At 42.5% G+C, this 14756-nt stretch overlaps 1 protein-coding gene across 10 annotated transcripts in view; it reads right to left on the reverse strand.

Annotated features, from left to right (window-relative positions):
* Window positions 1-1191: 1191 nt before the first annotated feature.
* pik3cd (phosphatidylinositol-4,5-bisphosphate 3-kinase, catalytic subunit delta) overlaps window positions 1192-14756 on the reverse strand; it is a 53641-nt gene continuing 40076 nt past the window's right edge. For all 10 annotated transcript variants that reach the window (XM_088617376.1, XM_088617381.1, XM_088617380.1 and 7 more), the window contains exons 13-23: window positions 14363-14484; window positions 13317-13460; window positions 12727-12826; window positions 11882-12060; window positions 9880-9989; window positions 9172-9250; window positions 8429-8596; window positions 6460-6583; window positions 5346-5491; window positions 4520-4652; window positions 1192-4433 (exon numbers count right to left, since the gene is read on the reverse strand). In XM_088617376.1, coding sequence (XP_088473502.1) covers window positions 4299-4433; window positions 4520-4652; window positions 5346-5491; window positions 6460-6583; window positions 8429-8596; window positions 9172-9250; window positions 9880-9989; window positions 11882-12060; window positions 12727-12826; window positions 13317-13460; window positions 14363-14484 — 1440 coding nt within the window. In that variant the 3' untranslated portion in view covers window positions 1192-4298. The remainder of the gene's footprint in view (window positions 4434-4519; window positions 4653-5345; window positions 5492-6459; window positions 6584-8428; window positions 8597-9171; window positions 9251-9879; window positions 9990-11881; window positions 12061-12726; window positions 12827-13316; window positions 13461-14362; window positions 14485-14756) is intronic.

Raw genomic sequence — 14756 nt, forward strand, 5'->3', positions numbered from 1 at the left:
ATGTCTTTATTTTATCTGTTTTTTTCTGGAGCAGAACAAGAAGATTTTAAGACTCACATTTTTAAGGTACAGTAAGACAGTTTACCTACCTTTGATAACAGCTATTTAAATAAGATGTTTTTGCCCGATATTTTAAGAGTCAAATTACATGAATTTTACTTCCCTCCTTTGGTTTGCAGTTTGATGGAAATAATTTTATTTACATGGCTGTCTTCCATTAATTATTTTCTTCTCACTGAAGTCGTCTTCAGAATTTGAGGGACAGGCAGAGCGAAAAGCATCATGTTCTCTCCAACTGCCTCAAGGGAAACAGATGAGAAAAAAAATGACTCAACTGGCATTTTGCATTGCAGATTTTTTGAAGAAGATTCTGCATGAATCCTGTTAATGACAGGGCTGTGCAAGGGTGGAAACGAAGATCTGAGCTGGGAAACGTTTGTATGACCCAAGAAGTGCTTCAGTGCAGGTGTGTTCCCACTCCTTGTTCTTCAGCTTTAAACAGCTGACAGCTACACTGGGCAGGGGCACCCCGGTAGTTGTCCTGAGACCTCACACACACTCCTGCTGGTTTTAGTTCCAGTACGTCACTGAGCTTTTCATTGACCTGACCTGATTTTTTTTTTTATTATTCCTAAAGCTGTTTGGAGGCAGCTTTTTAACTTGGGGTTCTTCAGGTCTCCTGCGTGTTGTGAGCTGAGAAAAAAATGCTACAAAGAATCTAATCAAGATGCAATTAAGCAAAGAGCTCAGCGGCAGTACAGGATTCATGAAGATGCAGCTCATTTCTTTTTGTTACTCGTGTTAAAATATGTCATGCGGTGCCTGCTGAACTGTATGAGCGTTCTAGCTGGGCGTGGTATGGTCTCTTTTTCCAAAAGGGGTTTCAGTCTATAACACTGGTGCAGGGAGTGTGCCAATTATCAGGTTTAATAATGTATTGCAGTGTACAGCTCTCTGAAATAGGCAATGGCCGCTTATTTCTTTTAACTATATTGAGGCTAGGCTGCCTCATTGTTTAATACTGACACACCTGCACTAGTCCATGTTTAGAAAAAACCTTACCAGTGTTGGCATAAAGTTCTTATGGTCTACATAAATTCAAATCAACAAAACAAGACACAGTTTTGTTTTAAAGGCAAACACCCTTTTCTACGTACCTCCCATGTTCCTCTACAGGAGAAACGGGCAAGATTTTTTTTGAAAAAGTGGCTCTTTATTTAAAGTTTAGACATAATTTTATACTTTGACAGCATCAACTTCATAAGTTTGGCTTCCATTAAAACCACTTTTACTTGTAGAAAAAAACAGCATCATCAGTCACAATTCACATCAAGCATTTGAATATTTTATTACAGTACATGCTTTGTAAACATTTGTATTTGTAGGTGGACCTGGGAATTTGCTCATTATAACCATTGAGTATATACATGTGTGTATATATATATATTAGATAAAATACCTTTACATTTCCAAAGGTATGGCAAAGGCACACATAAATTTGCAAGAATGCAAATATTGAAGCTTTATGCTCAAGTGCATTTTTTACAGGGCTAACCAGACCAAAGTTATTAAACAAAACAATAATATGGTGGTACCTGCTGCTTTGTTCTTGTTAAAATGAAAACTATCTGAAAGTAGTTATTGCGCCTCGAAAGGGTGCAGTGACAGCAAGGCTCAAGCACGTATTTCAACACCGAACCGCTGCTGGTTCAGATCTCGGGCCACGGCCTGGCAGCTCCTACACCCATATGGTACTGTTTTACCGCACTACAGGTGATGAGAACAGCAGAGCATGAACTTTCAAGTACAGTAATTGTGTAAGACCTTTATGGGTCTATTATAATCCAGATGTACCTGTAGGTTTTCCAAGTCTCCTTAAAGGTGTGACACCTGGGAGCCACTGTAACTCAATGAAGAAACAAACAAGGGGAAGCTATTGAGTCCATCCAGGCAGGTGCTTGAATTTTAAAGCAAACTGATCCAAGGCTTTGACACCATGGCTGGGTAGCTTGTTCCACACTCCCACCACCCTCTGTATAAAGGCATAGTCTCAATTTTCAACATCACTTCCATGTAGTTTCCACATGTCTTCTGGTTTTGTGTTTCATGTTTTATTTTGGAGATGGCTGCTGGGGGTATTTTGAATTTTTGGATCGGGTCCCCACAGAGGCTTCTCTGTTCAAAACTTAAAAGGGTTGGGCAGCATTCATCACCGAGACCTGTATATACACCAGCCCTCCAGGACTGTTGCACCACTCTGGCTTAGACCAAATCACTCCTGTTCTAAAAGTCCCATTTCAAGACCAGAAGGGATCTCCAATTATACGTGCCCAGGGATGTGCTGCAGAAAGGGGTTTTCTTGCGCTGCCCACTGTAATGCCGATGAGTGCAGACTAGTAGCTATGAGTTCGAAACTGCACAGAAATGTGGCACACAGGACCCTTTGCCCAAGTGGACAATGGAAATACTGCTAAATTTACATGTATATGTAACATTCCTAAACACATGTAGCCAGGCATCATTTCTGAACCATCTAGTAGATCTAGATATATTTTTATTTAAAAACCATATTGAGGAATAACAAAGCACATCTGGAATATTACTGTATACTGCGAACTTTCAACTATGGTGAAAGTCACAGGTGAATGAAAACGACTTATCTGTATTTCAGTCCTCTCATTTTCCCATCAAGCTACTAAACCATTTCAACAACAAGTATTCAAATTCCCCAGTAGTGCCCCAATAGAATAGCAATTCCACCTTTAAATGCATAAGTTAATCATCATAATGCAGTTTGATCTAAGCAGGATCTTTCTACAATTTCATAATTTTGCATGGAACCTAAGTCATGATTCTAATGATATTTATGGTATCTGCTGCTATTATTCATTCTGTGTTCCCTGCAATAGTTAACATTTCAAAAGGTCCCAAAGTTTCCCTCATTAGATCACTGTATTTCCTGCATGGCTTATCCTAGATATTGTGGAATTGACACTTTATTGCACATGCTATGATTCTTTCATGTAATTCATAGCAGTTTTCCACCTTTTAGCCTGAAATCTCTTGAAATCTCAGAAGCTCAGCAAGGCTGTGCATGGTCACTGCTGGGAGGAGAGACCTCTAAGGGAAAAAAAAAAACAGATCTCCGCTGTGATTTTCATGGGACAGTGGCTGGCTGCCTCTGGATCCGAATTTCCAAATCAATGCCCTAGTGTGGCGACCGGGAACACTGTCCAGAAGCAGGTGCCCTATTTCTGATGAGACAGTAACCTGAGGTATTTACAGATCCCATGACAATGTAAGAACATGGGTGTGAAGCCCAGTTTTCAGGCTCTCATCATTGGACTTCCACAAACGGGCCTCCGTAAAGTTCACCCTTAGTTAAATTGGCAACACAATTTCTCCCTTCTACCCCTGACTTGCTGTGCAGTGGAGCTGCTGGGGCAGAATGGCTGCTGTGTGTCATCCAGGCAGAGTAGCACTTCAACCTTGTGTGAAGTGGGTCCTCTCCTGTATGTGAAACACTTTGGGATTTGTTATTCAGCCATCTTGGACACGGGAGTCTTACGCAAGTTACGCTCAATATGGTATTATAGACTTTGATTTGATAATGTGAGGTCCCAGATTGCAATGGTACTCAGGTTGTTCTAAATTAATGGCCAACTTCTCAGGCCCTCAGTTTTGAGCGTTGACTAAAATCAGATTAACTTCATATACTGCAAGGCTTCATTCTACATATGATTTTAAACCATGATTTTCTTTTGTTTTTCCATAACTCGTAAAGATTAAACTTCACTGGCTATAACTCAAAGTGCACCACTACAGAACCACTTCAGAAGTTTCACTTTAAGTGCCAACAATGACAATGTACACGATGTAAAACAGAACAAAACACAATAAGATTACAAATAAATAGAACTTAAAATGACATCCATTAAGGATGTAAACAATTTTAAACACTACAAGTGTTTGATTTTTTTCCAGATGTTTCAAGTCACACAACATGTTGCAATATCCCACTCCGATTTCAAAGTATTGAAACAATACCTCACTTTGGTCATGGTAAATGTACGCTGTCCTGTGGACTGGTAAATAACAGAGCAATCCTACTCATCCTGCTTAGCTATACCTCATCTGTAAACATCTGTACAGTTAAAAAAAGTGGTTGACTCGAACACAAAATGAAAAAAATAAAAAAATGCTGTATTATACTTTTTTTCCAACAACACTAGCTGCACAAGTTAAATCTCTCGGAGAAAGAGCTCTGGTGTTTCCTTCTGCTTCACACCCCACCTCCTCTACCTGTTATCTTTAGCTACATTATGAGCCATCCAGTTCACTTTGGTCTTCCAGCTCTCCCGCAGAGCTTCATTAAACTTCACTTTGAAATGCTTTAGGGCTTCATCTTCGGTCTTCCCCAGGGCTAGAGACTCCTGCAAAACAGGCGCACAGGTCAGCACGCAGCGCGGCCGGCAAGGGGCGAGGTGGGCAGGCTTCAGCCCGCTGGACCGCGTCTTACCTTCAGATACTGGATGTCCTTGGAGGAGCTGAGCTCAGGAAGTCCTGCTGCCCGCATCAAGGCAAAGAGGTTCACGAACAGCGTCCCGTTCCTGCACAGGATCTTATAGGCCTGTTCGCAGTAGTCCCGAAACCTGAGGGGCACAGACAAGAAACCTGCCGGTCATTCTCCCTGCGCTGCCTCGAAGGGGGTGTGCGCAGGCTTAGCATCCCACCAATCCCGGTCGGGAGTCAACAGAAACATATCCAGGCCCGCTCAGCGCTGAGCGCCGTGGGTTTCCAACGAGCGGCCCCTGACGGAGGGGCACCGCGCACTTCGTCCCGGGACTGCGGGCAGGGCGCCAGACTGCAGCTGCACGAGCGCTGCTCCCTTCCTTCAGCGCGGGGATGTCGTGTACAGGTCAGCCAGCGTGTGTTAAAATAGCCAACGGAGAGTCCAGCCCGCTGTGCCTCCCCGGTCCATCCAGAGCTAGCTAGCACACCTCTGTCCCTGACCTTCACGCCACCCCAAGGCCCAGCCCGTGGTCTGTCAGAAACAAGCATGCTGCTATCGGCTTGTCCCACGCCCTCTCCTTCTCTCTCTGCCACTCATTGGTAGTTCAAAATACTGGTTTGGTACTTAAGCCAATAACAAAAAAGTGCCAAAATCCAGAAATGTTATCTTCAATACGTTGACTGAACCCTGAGGGTTTACCTAAACGCAGTGCATCGTTATTGATTCAGATAATTATGCAAGGATTAAAAGAGCATGCATCGCCTACTTTGGTACGAGAAACAAAAATTGTCAACTAGCAAGCGTGTGAATATAACACTGTCAGCGGTCTCACCTCTCGAATTTCTCGCTGTTGTTGGTTCGGCCTTGCTGAATGACGTGGACGAAGTCGTAGGTCAGAATGAACGGCACGCGCTCCCGGTTGATACCAAACTTGCTTTTGAAGTTACCGAGGAAGTGTCCGAAGTCGATGTGGAAGAGCTGATCCGAAAAAAATATTCAAAACTAAACGTCTGGTTCACACACGGGTCATCAATGGAATATGCCTTCCTTTTAAGCTTTTTAGGATTCACAATTTTTAAGGACCTCCTGTGATCTTTAGCAGTACGTATTTCTACCTTAATCTGATTCAAATGATCCAAATTCAGAAATATATAACACTTCAGAATCATTATTTTGTACCCTGCAATACTTAAGGAAAGAAATACTCCTATCCTAGAAAAAGAGTTTCAAAGGGTATGTTCACAGAAGAAAGGTAAGTTAATTAAAGCGTTTGTTGGAGAAAGAAAATCTCTGCAGTTTAATTCTGTTAAAGAAAAGGGGAGTTAAAAAAGGAACTGGTAAACAGGTGAAGAGCCACAGCTCCCTCTGGTGGAGGAACATTGGTACTGCTGCTGATATTCATGTTTAATTCTGGGTACTGAACTAGTACTGTCCTCTAACTGAAAAGTCCTTAAAAATTAAACGCCCTTTTTTAGTCTTTACTTTTAGGTGGAGAAACCTACAAAGAGTAAAAAGCTAATTATGGAACAAGTAATAGGTTTATTCCATGCTGAAAAAAAGAAGAAAGGTGTCAATTCAGGTGTCACACCTGAAGAAGGCTCCACGGCCGAAACGTTGTGTTCTCTTTTTTCTTTTTTTCAGCATGGAATAAACCTATTACTTGTTCCTTTGCAGCCTACGCATGCTGACGCAGCTCCCCACCTGAACTAAAAGCTAATTATGTATACCCGTGTATGCTATTTCTCAGTAATGCTGGTAATCCTTGTTTGGTGGACAGCAGTGATTCAATTTCAGGGCATTTAGAATATCGCAGTATATTACAGTTACATTTAGGTGTATATGACTAGACAAACTAAGGAAGACTTTACTGAAGGAAAGGTTGGATCTTACAGAGTGAGTAGAGTTACAGAGTGTTGGAATGATTTTAAACAGTACTCAAACAGTACCTGTCCATTTTCTCTGATCATGATGTTGTCACTGTGGCGGTCGCCTATTCCCAGGACGTAAGTAGCTACACAGTAGCCAGCACAGGAGAGGGTGAATTCCTCTATGGCCTGTTCCAGTTTCTCTCTGTACAACAACATCAGAGAAGAGAGAGCCATTAAACCAGGCATGCATTCAGTGCTGTTCGTATCTGCTCGTTGACTCCTCACCCACTGCTAGTATGAGCCAGTGCTTTCTATCTCCTGCCCGTGTTCTTGAGAAAGAGGAAGTGTTGGTCAGTTACAAGGTACACTTTTAGGAACTGTGTTGAGGGAGACAGTAGACAAAATTCTGGACGTTTATGGTCTCGTTTCACAGCTGGTAGAGACGTTCGAGTTAATAATTCCACACATCCTTGTTTGCTCCAAGCACACTTCTGCAGCTGAAGCTTTGAAGATCGTCTTCTATCTCGGCTGCCTGATCCTCAAGACTGCTTCCGCACATTCGACAGAGGGCTGATTATGGAATTGAGGCAAACAGGCACCCTCTCTGTTCATTTCCTCCCTCACAAACATGGAAGAGAAGTTTACTGATTTGTATTATTTATTTCATAGGCAATTAAATGGGTTGTATACATTTGTTCTGTTTTTAAGAATAAAACACTCTGTAAATATCAAATGCCCATAGTCCATTCTGAATAGAACCTATGTGCGTGCTTCAGACAGGGTTTTATCTGAGGTCTATTATTAGCTTTTAATTGTAATAAAACAGGGCATTCTGTTCTTCCTTTTGCCCCAGGGACTAAAGCCTGGTTGGTCTTTATATTAGGCTGTGCCAGTAAATTTGCAACATTCAATTTAAGATCCTACTGTCTGAATCATTCCAAGACATGACAGGCATCTTCAAGAACATTTAGGTTTTAATTTCAGCTTGTCTGCTCTTCCAGTAATTACAGTTCCAAATATATCAGAACAGTCTTATGCAGACCACAAAATGCATGAGAACCACTTCTCACGTGTTTGCTAAGCACATGGCATTCTGCTCTCACATTACACACACAAGCAGGACTGCACTAGATAAGCTTGCCTGTGCAGGAGGCTCCTCAGAATGAACATGAGCACAATAAAATTGATGTAAATGAATGAGTGTATATACATCCTTTCAACCCATTATTGTGTCTTCTGACTCCAACATAAACATACAGAAAAACATTGTGAAGGTTTTTGGTCAACGGACAAGCAGTACTATATTTTCAAACTGCAGGGCATCATATCTCTGTCACGTTGAAGGACCAGTTGGTTGGTGCTTATCCAAGCTCAGTTAAATGCCAATAAATCTATTTGTCCTATCCCACAGTAAAGACCTCTGCACAATCCTGGGTTTGATTTCAACTTGGGGCATCTGTCTTTGTGGAGTTTGCATGTTGTCCCCAGGTTTGGTCAGAGCCCTGGTTTCTTTCCACCGCCCAAAGGTATGCAGGCTCGACACGTACATCCCCTGTAGAAGCAGCAAGGGTTTGTGTTTGGCTTGTCATTCAAACATAATCAAATGAGCACAACTGGACCCAACTCACTAGACACCACTGCATCCTGTTTCAGTGACAGAATCGCAGGGCTGGGGCTCAGCTCACGGGAACACAAGACCGGTTTAGAAACAAGAGGAGGCGCTTTCAGTCTGTTGGGTAGTTAGTAATGAATTGATCCCAGGCTCTCATTCTCTTCTTAAAGGAAACCAGGGCATCACCTTCAACAGCAGGGCTGGTAGGTTGCTCCACACCCCCACAACCCTTTGTGCAACGCAGTGCCTCCTGTTCTCAGTATATAATGCACTTCCACCGAGGTTCCACTTGTACCTCCAGATCAGCGCTTCAGCGTTGATGTGGATTTGGTGATTCGAGGTTTGTCCACGACCTTGAGGATTTCGAAATGCTTGCACCAGGTTCCACATAAGTCCCGGGACGGACCCTATAGCTCTGCTCTGCTCTGGACTCACCCCGGGTTCTTGGACTTCAGCCAGTTGAGCAGGGCGTCCTTGTTGAAGGCCGCCGTGGCCGCCATGTTGCTCTTGTTGAGCTGGATGTTGGCGATGGTGTCCGAGTTCCTCACCACCTCGATCAGACCCGTCTTGTCACCCGTGGAAAGGCACCCATAAGGAATCATCCTGAAACGCAGGCAGAGGGCAATGGAAACAATGGAAACAGGCAAACGTTTATGTCCCACCGGGTTTCGACTGACTGGTTTCAATCACCCTATCTCCATGTCATTTACATAAAGCAGAAGCCATTAATTCTTTAATTACAAGACCAGATTTTAAAGACACAGAGCAGCTCTCATTATGCTTTATTTCCACTGCTCTGTACTTGTTTATTATAATGTGTTCAAATCCATGAGCAACATGATCGCACATTCTTGTAATTTTAACACTTCGTTTCAAGCATTGTGTACGTTTGTATAGTACTTTCTGTTTACAGCATTCAGATATTAATATAAATGTAATTTATGGACTTACACTAACATTGAAATGAATACTACTTTATTCTTTAAAAATGTCAGGGTTTAATGAGCTTCAAAGGTGAACAAATATATAAATATTTTCCAGTTTCCTCGTTCATAGTCTTTAATCAAGGACTTGCGGACCAGAAGTCTTGTCTCTCTTGTTATAATAGTTTTATTTTTTATTATGATAATGACAACAACCATTTTGTCTTCAATATTGATACTTAAATCAATACAGACCTTAAATCGAGTCCCTCTTCTTTCCAAAGAACATCCATTAGCTGTATCATCTGTAGAGTCAACATATCTTGTCGGAGATCTTAGAAAAAATAACACGTGACCATTAATTTCTAAAGTGTCAAAATGTGCATGCTATTTAAAGAGACCTATGAAAGCATGTTCACCGCAACAACTGAGGACAACTGTTTTGCATTGCACATTTTCCTTAGCCCGATAGTTCTGATATGGAAGGAATACAGTACGTACAGAATTCACAAAAAACCGCAGAAGAATCAAGGCAATTATAAAGCGATCTGTAGAGAGGGTTAGTCATTTCACTGGTCTCTTTTGAGAAACAACGAAACCTTCATTAGCGGTGAATCATATAATACAGATGTCCAGTTGAAAAGCCAGTCACCCATTCCCCTGCATTCAGACTCATTCCAGAACCAGTCAAACAGCAGCCAAAGGGGACAGAGAGAGCTACTAATATTGGGGGGAGATAAAGAAACGTCAGCGATGAGAGAGCCGTCCTGGACAGAGCCAGTGTATGATCCAAGTGCAGGGAGCAAAGCTTCCACAATCCTGCACCACAGCAGAAGGGGTGTAAGTGCTGGGGGTGTCAGATACAAGGACCGTCTGTCAGGCTGTGGCCTCACAGGACCAATCACATCGGTTTACGTAGAGCAGAACGATCTTCTGCCATGTGGCGATGCCTGTGGCTCTTACCATCTCCGTTCTTGAAGATGATGCCCATGGGATCTCCCTGCACCTTCTCGTTAATGTAAACGAGCCACAGGGGTTTCATCTTGGAGTCCATGTACTTGCACTTTTCGGGACTGTCCAAAAACAAACAAACAAACAAACAAACAAACATTTTACAAACGGAGGAACACAGGTCTAATTTCAAGTTTTGCATGTCAAGCAGTGCTTTAGTCACTCATTTGTAAAAGCTGCGCTCACTACCCTGGCAGCTGTACCATTTCCATTTTAAAATAATGTAACCGAGCTCATGTTCACACGTGTGTTTCTGCACATTTAAACAGCCCGTATTGCTGTCAGGCAGTGAGAGCTGAGCGCCGGCCCTGTATCTGCCAAACAAATGGTGATTCCCAGTGAAAACCGAACAGGTCTAGTCGACTGGGAGATTATCATCTCTGTCAGCTCTAATAGTTTATCTAGCTGTGTGTTCAAATCCATCCTGCACTGGGATGGCCAAGGTGATCGGTTGCCTCTCTCCAGGCAGACAGGAACCTGGGAAAGGGTGAGGCTGTACCACAATGCCTTTTTTTCTCTAACTTTGGTGGTGCTCTGCTTGGCACATTATGTCTGTAAGTGCCAGAAGGGGAACGTATAAACCTTTGTTTTTTTTATCATTAAAACAAACATGATTTAACCTGTTTTCAGTCCGGGAGTTCAGAATCGCCCTGCACGTTTTCTCAAGATAAGGACAGTAAAGTGTTTGTAATCAGGAACCCAACCCCTGTCGCAAAGCAGGCCTCTGCCACTGATACGAAGGTCTCTAATGCAACTTACACAGAATGTTCCGGTAATTGTGAGAAGAAAACCAGCACACATGCTAAGCTACTTTACCTATCACGCTAAAGGGAAGACAGTATATTAGGTTTTACATTAATAGCTCATTTAGTTTAAAATATTTACAGAAATCTTTTATACATGAGAGCTGTGTTTCTTATGTGCATAAATATACATTTAAATTAGTCTGCACATTATTTTCTTTCTTGGCAAACGTTTATGAACCCGAGTAACTAAAGCCAATTATAAACACACTCACCTTTTTGTAATTTTACATATCTATATAGTTATAGTTTTGTCTGTCAAATTCGTATTGCTTTTTGTTTTTTTACTCCCTTTTTAAAAGCTTGCTTGGACAGATATGTCTTCCAGGACAGTGCATATTCTCACCCAACTCACTGCAGACACAATCTCAAATGTGCTCAAAGAACACCTCCAAGCGAACTGCATATATTAAAAAGCATTCAGAAAGGACAGCATGACACTAGCAATATCAGAAGTTTCCCAATAGGGCACTAAGGGCTTATTCAATTCCGAGACGCAGAGGACATGGACAATTATTTTAGGTATCAGGCGAAGAATGACCGTAAAAGCTGTTGGCCAGCTGACATTACTTTGCATGGTGTATCTGCTTCTGGCATGACTGTGCACATTTACATTCCCAAACAGAAGGCAATCAACCTTCCTGATCTCAGAAAACACACAGCTCTTTCCTCATTATATAAAGAGCACACTCTAGCACACACAAAAAAACTTTTTCTTTTACCAAAGCACAGACACTGTCCCTGAAAATGACTGACAAGCAAACCATGGGTATGAGTTTGGGAAATACGCAAACTACAGATCTGTTTTAACACCAGAAAGAAACTGCCATGATCTTGCGCATTTGAAATATAGCTTTTGCAATCTCCCGTTCAACCTCCTTGACTTTCCAAGTGAAAACTAAAACTGACCTATTTACTCAATGTATTTATTCAGACTCATGCACTCAGTACCATTTACCAGGCTTGCAAAATACATTAGATGCATAATGTGAAAATATCTGATTTCCTACTGGTAAAATAAAGTTTGAGAGCCCTGCCAGCAGACGAGCTGTGCACAAACATGCCTAACAGACAGAGGAGAAAGGATTCAGCTTTGGGAAGAGCAAAAGCGAAGCCTGACTGCAGGAGAGACTGTTGCACTTGGCACATACCAGAGGTTACTGAGGATGATGTTGGGGTTGAGGGGGGACAGGAGTTCAGACATGGCCTCCATGTAGGTGTCCTGTGTCATGTAAAACTTCATGACTTCCCTTGTCTGCGGTTTCGTGGTCTTCTGAGAGCTGGACTTCACAAAGTCGTTCAGGGACTTCATTTTGTTGAGAGCTTCGTTCTGGGAAAGGGACAGGAAGAAAGGATCACCGCGAGATCAGACCCCCAGGACAGAACTCACATTCGCGGGCAGTCTGTTTGCTGCCTGACCCACGCGGTCTCATACGGTACTGTAGCTGTATCAGCCTTTGTCCCACATCTTTATCTTATGTAATGACAATAGATGCAACTTTCAGTACTGAAAAGGAAACGGTACAATGCAATAAGCAGGCAGGTCACTCATAGTGAAAGGATGCTGTTCTTGTAAACAGTTAAAAGTGACTTGGGGGGGCCTCCTGGGTGGCCCAAACAGTAAAGGTAGTGACCTGAGTGCAGGCTGACCTATATGATCCCGGGTTCGAGCCAGCAAGGTTCCAGTGGGATGAGTCACAAGAGTTTCCTTGGCTCTCAGTAACACAGCGACCCCTGCCTGTTGGGGAGGGACATGCATCTCCTCCAGTCGGGGGCTGCGGTGCCTCTACCTCACCCTCGCCTGCTCATTCCCCCCTGTGTGTGGTCACAGGCCTTGTGGCCACGAGCCGAGAGGTGTGGGATGCATAAATGGTGATTCCACATCAGCTGATTTGGCGAATCCAAATTGTTTAACAAATAAAGAAAGGCTTGGAGTGGCAGAACAAACTCCTACAGCAACAGGAAGCACGAGTCCTCATTTCCAAATTTTTCTCACCTGCTTCATCAGACTTTTCATGTGAGAAAAACTTCCCCTACAGTAGGATTCCAAAATCAGACCAAAACGCAACGACACTGAAGGAACGTGCATTTCTGACCTGGAAAAGTCATAAAGTGTAATTAAAACAAGCTGACACATACAACACACTTATTATTTCTAATGTAACAAGGGAAGAGTTGAGTCTTCTATGTCACACTTCTGTGTTTTACTACTTCCTAGTCCCTGGTGACTGAAAAGTACACCAGCCATTGTGATATTCACTCCTTATTATAAGAGCTTTTCACAATACCTTTTATTTCAAATTGAACTAGATATGATACAATTTGTGAAGTTCAAAAATAAACGATATGCAATTGACTATAAAACTAACAAACAATGCTATTTTCGTATGCAACAACTGAAAATACTGAAGCGATTATCATTTCAGAAGCCTGTTTGATTGATTCTAACGTACGTTCATCTAATGAAGTTGTTTTCCCTGGAACAAGTATGGAGAGTCACGGAACCAGTTTGAAACTTCATTTTCACACTCCATAGACAAATTTTAAATGAAAAAGGGAACAACGGGACATTTAAGTCTTTATTACCTGAGATGCCAAAACAAGAAATGCCCAATTTTTTTGTTGGCAAGCGCTCTTTCCAGCAGAAATCTTGTCAAATCACAGTCCAGGTAAGACTCATACTTCAGCACCTGCACCAGCTGCAGCAGGTACTGGAACAGTTCCTTGTCACTGCGGAACAGATAAGACGACAAAAAACAACAGCCAGATAAGAAAACCCCTTAGAACAGTGCTTCTCAAACAGTGTGTCGCACCGCAGAGCTGTCTTTCAGACGGAAATGGGTATGCCTGGGAATTTGAGGAAAACATCACAGATGAAGAAAAAAAGGAATGAATTAAATATGGTTTTTTTCTATATAAGCACAAGCGCCACGTTTCAGTGTCGTGAAATTCCTTCAGGGCTTCCAGGATGAGGGGGCTATGCAGTCTGAGGCAAACTCAGATTAAGAAGTAAAATAAATGAGCATTCTAAAGTTAATAATGAAATGCCAAGTCTGATAATGATGTGTGTGTTGGGGGGGTATGGGGAGGGGTTGAGGGGTGGCTGCAAATTTCTGTACTTTTCTGTGAGTGTGAATGGTTGATAAATGCTGCCTTAGATGCATCACTGCAAGTCTTCCCTTTGTGCTGTCCCTGCACGTGTGGCACTGGCAAAGACCCGCTTGCTTAAAGCATCTCCCGGGAACAGCGTGAACAGTACATTCCAGGGATTCTCCAGACAGTCCTAGGTAAGTGACAGAGCTGGTATCGAACTGTTATCTAGATGAGGTGCTCCTGCAGAAGCCTTCTGCTTCACATGAAAAAAGTGCATTTCAGGGCTCCACAAGACGGAAGTTCCTAATTCGAGGAAAAACAATGAGAGCGAATTCAGTTCTTAACCCCAGGCAATTCCGAATCTAGAACAATGTTCAAGTAAATAAAGAACCTCGCACTGAAGTGGAAAATCAAATAATCTTACATGCCCTGAATAAAACCTGGAGAAAGAACATTGTATTAGCCAACCTTCTTGAGCTACAGCATGCAGCACACTGACTGCACCATGAAAGGCTTATGAGCATAAAGCACACACTCACCTGAGCTTCCTCAGACACCTGACAGTGAATGACCTCACATTGCGATCAGGAAAGCTATAATCCAGCAACTCCAGAGCGTGGATTGCAGGGAGGTCTGGCCATGTTTGCAGGAGGCATAACATCTGTCAAGACACAGAGATTAACAGGAAGATAGATATGCAAAGTAAACAAGTGGTCATATATAATCCACTGGTGAACAGCTCTGGTCCCTTTCCAGTCTCCATTACAGTTCAGCTCTTGAAAACTTTGTTGATCTAATCAGTGTCTTAACTGGAGGAATTTAACACCTTTAAGCTGTTTTTTAGGTGCTGGAGAAACAAAACAATCTATAAGACCTGCTTTGGGACTAGTTTTGCACCCTATATAGAAGAAATTGTACGCATCTTTCACTAGA

The sequence above is a fragment of the Lepisosteus platostomus genome, chromosome 23 (assembly GCF_059453375.1).
Source record: "Lepisosteus platostomus isolate fLepPlt1 chromosome 23, fLepPlt1.hap1, whole genome shotgun sequence".
Taxonomy (NCBI): Eukaryota; Metazoa; Chordata; class Actinopteri; order Semionotiformes; family Lepisosteidae; genus Lepisosteus; species Lepisosteus platostomus.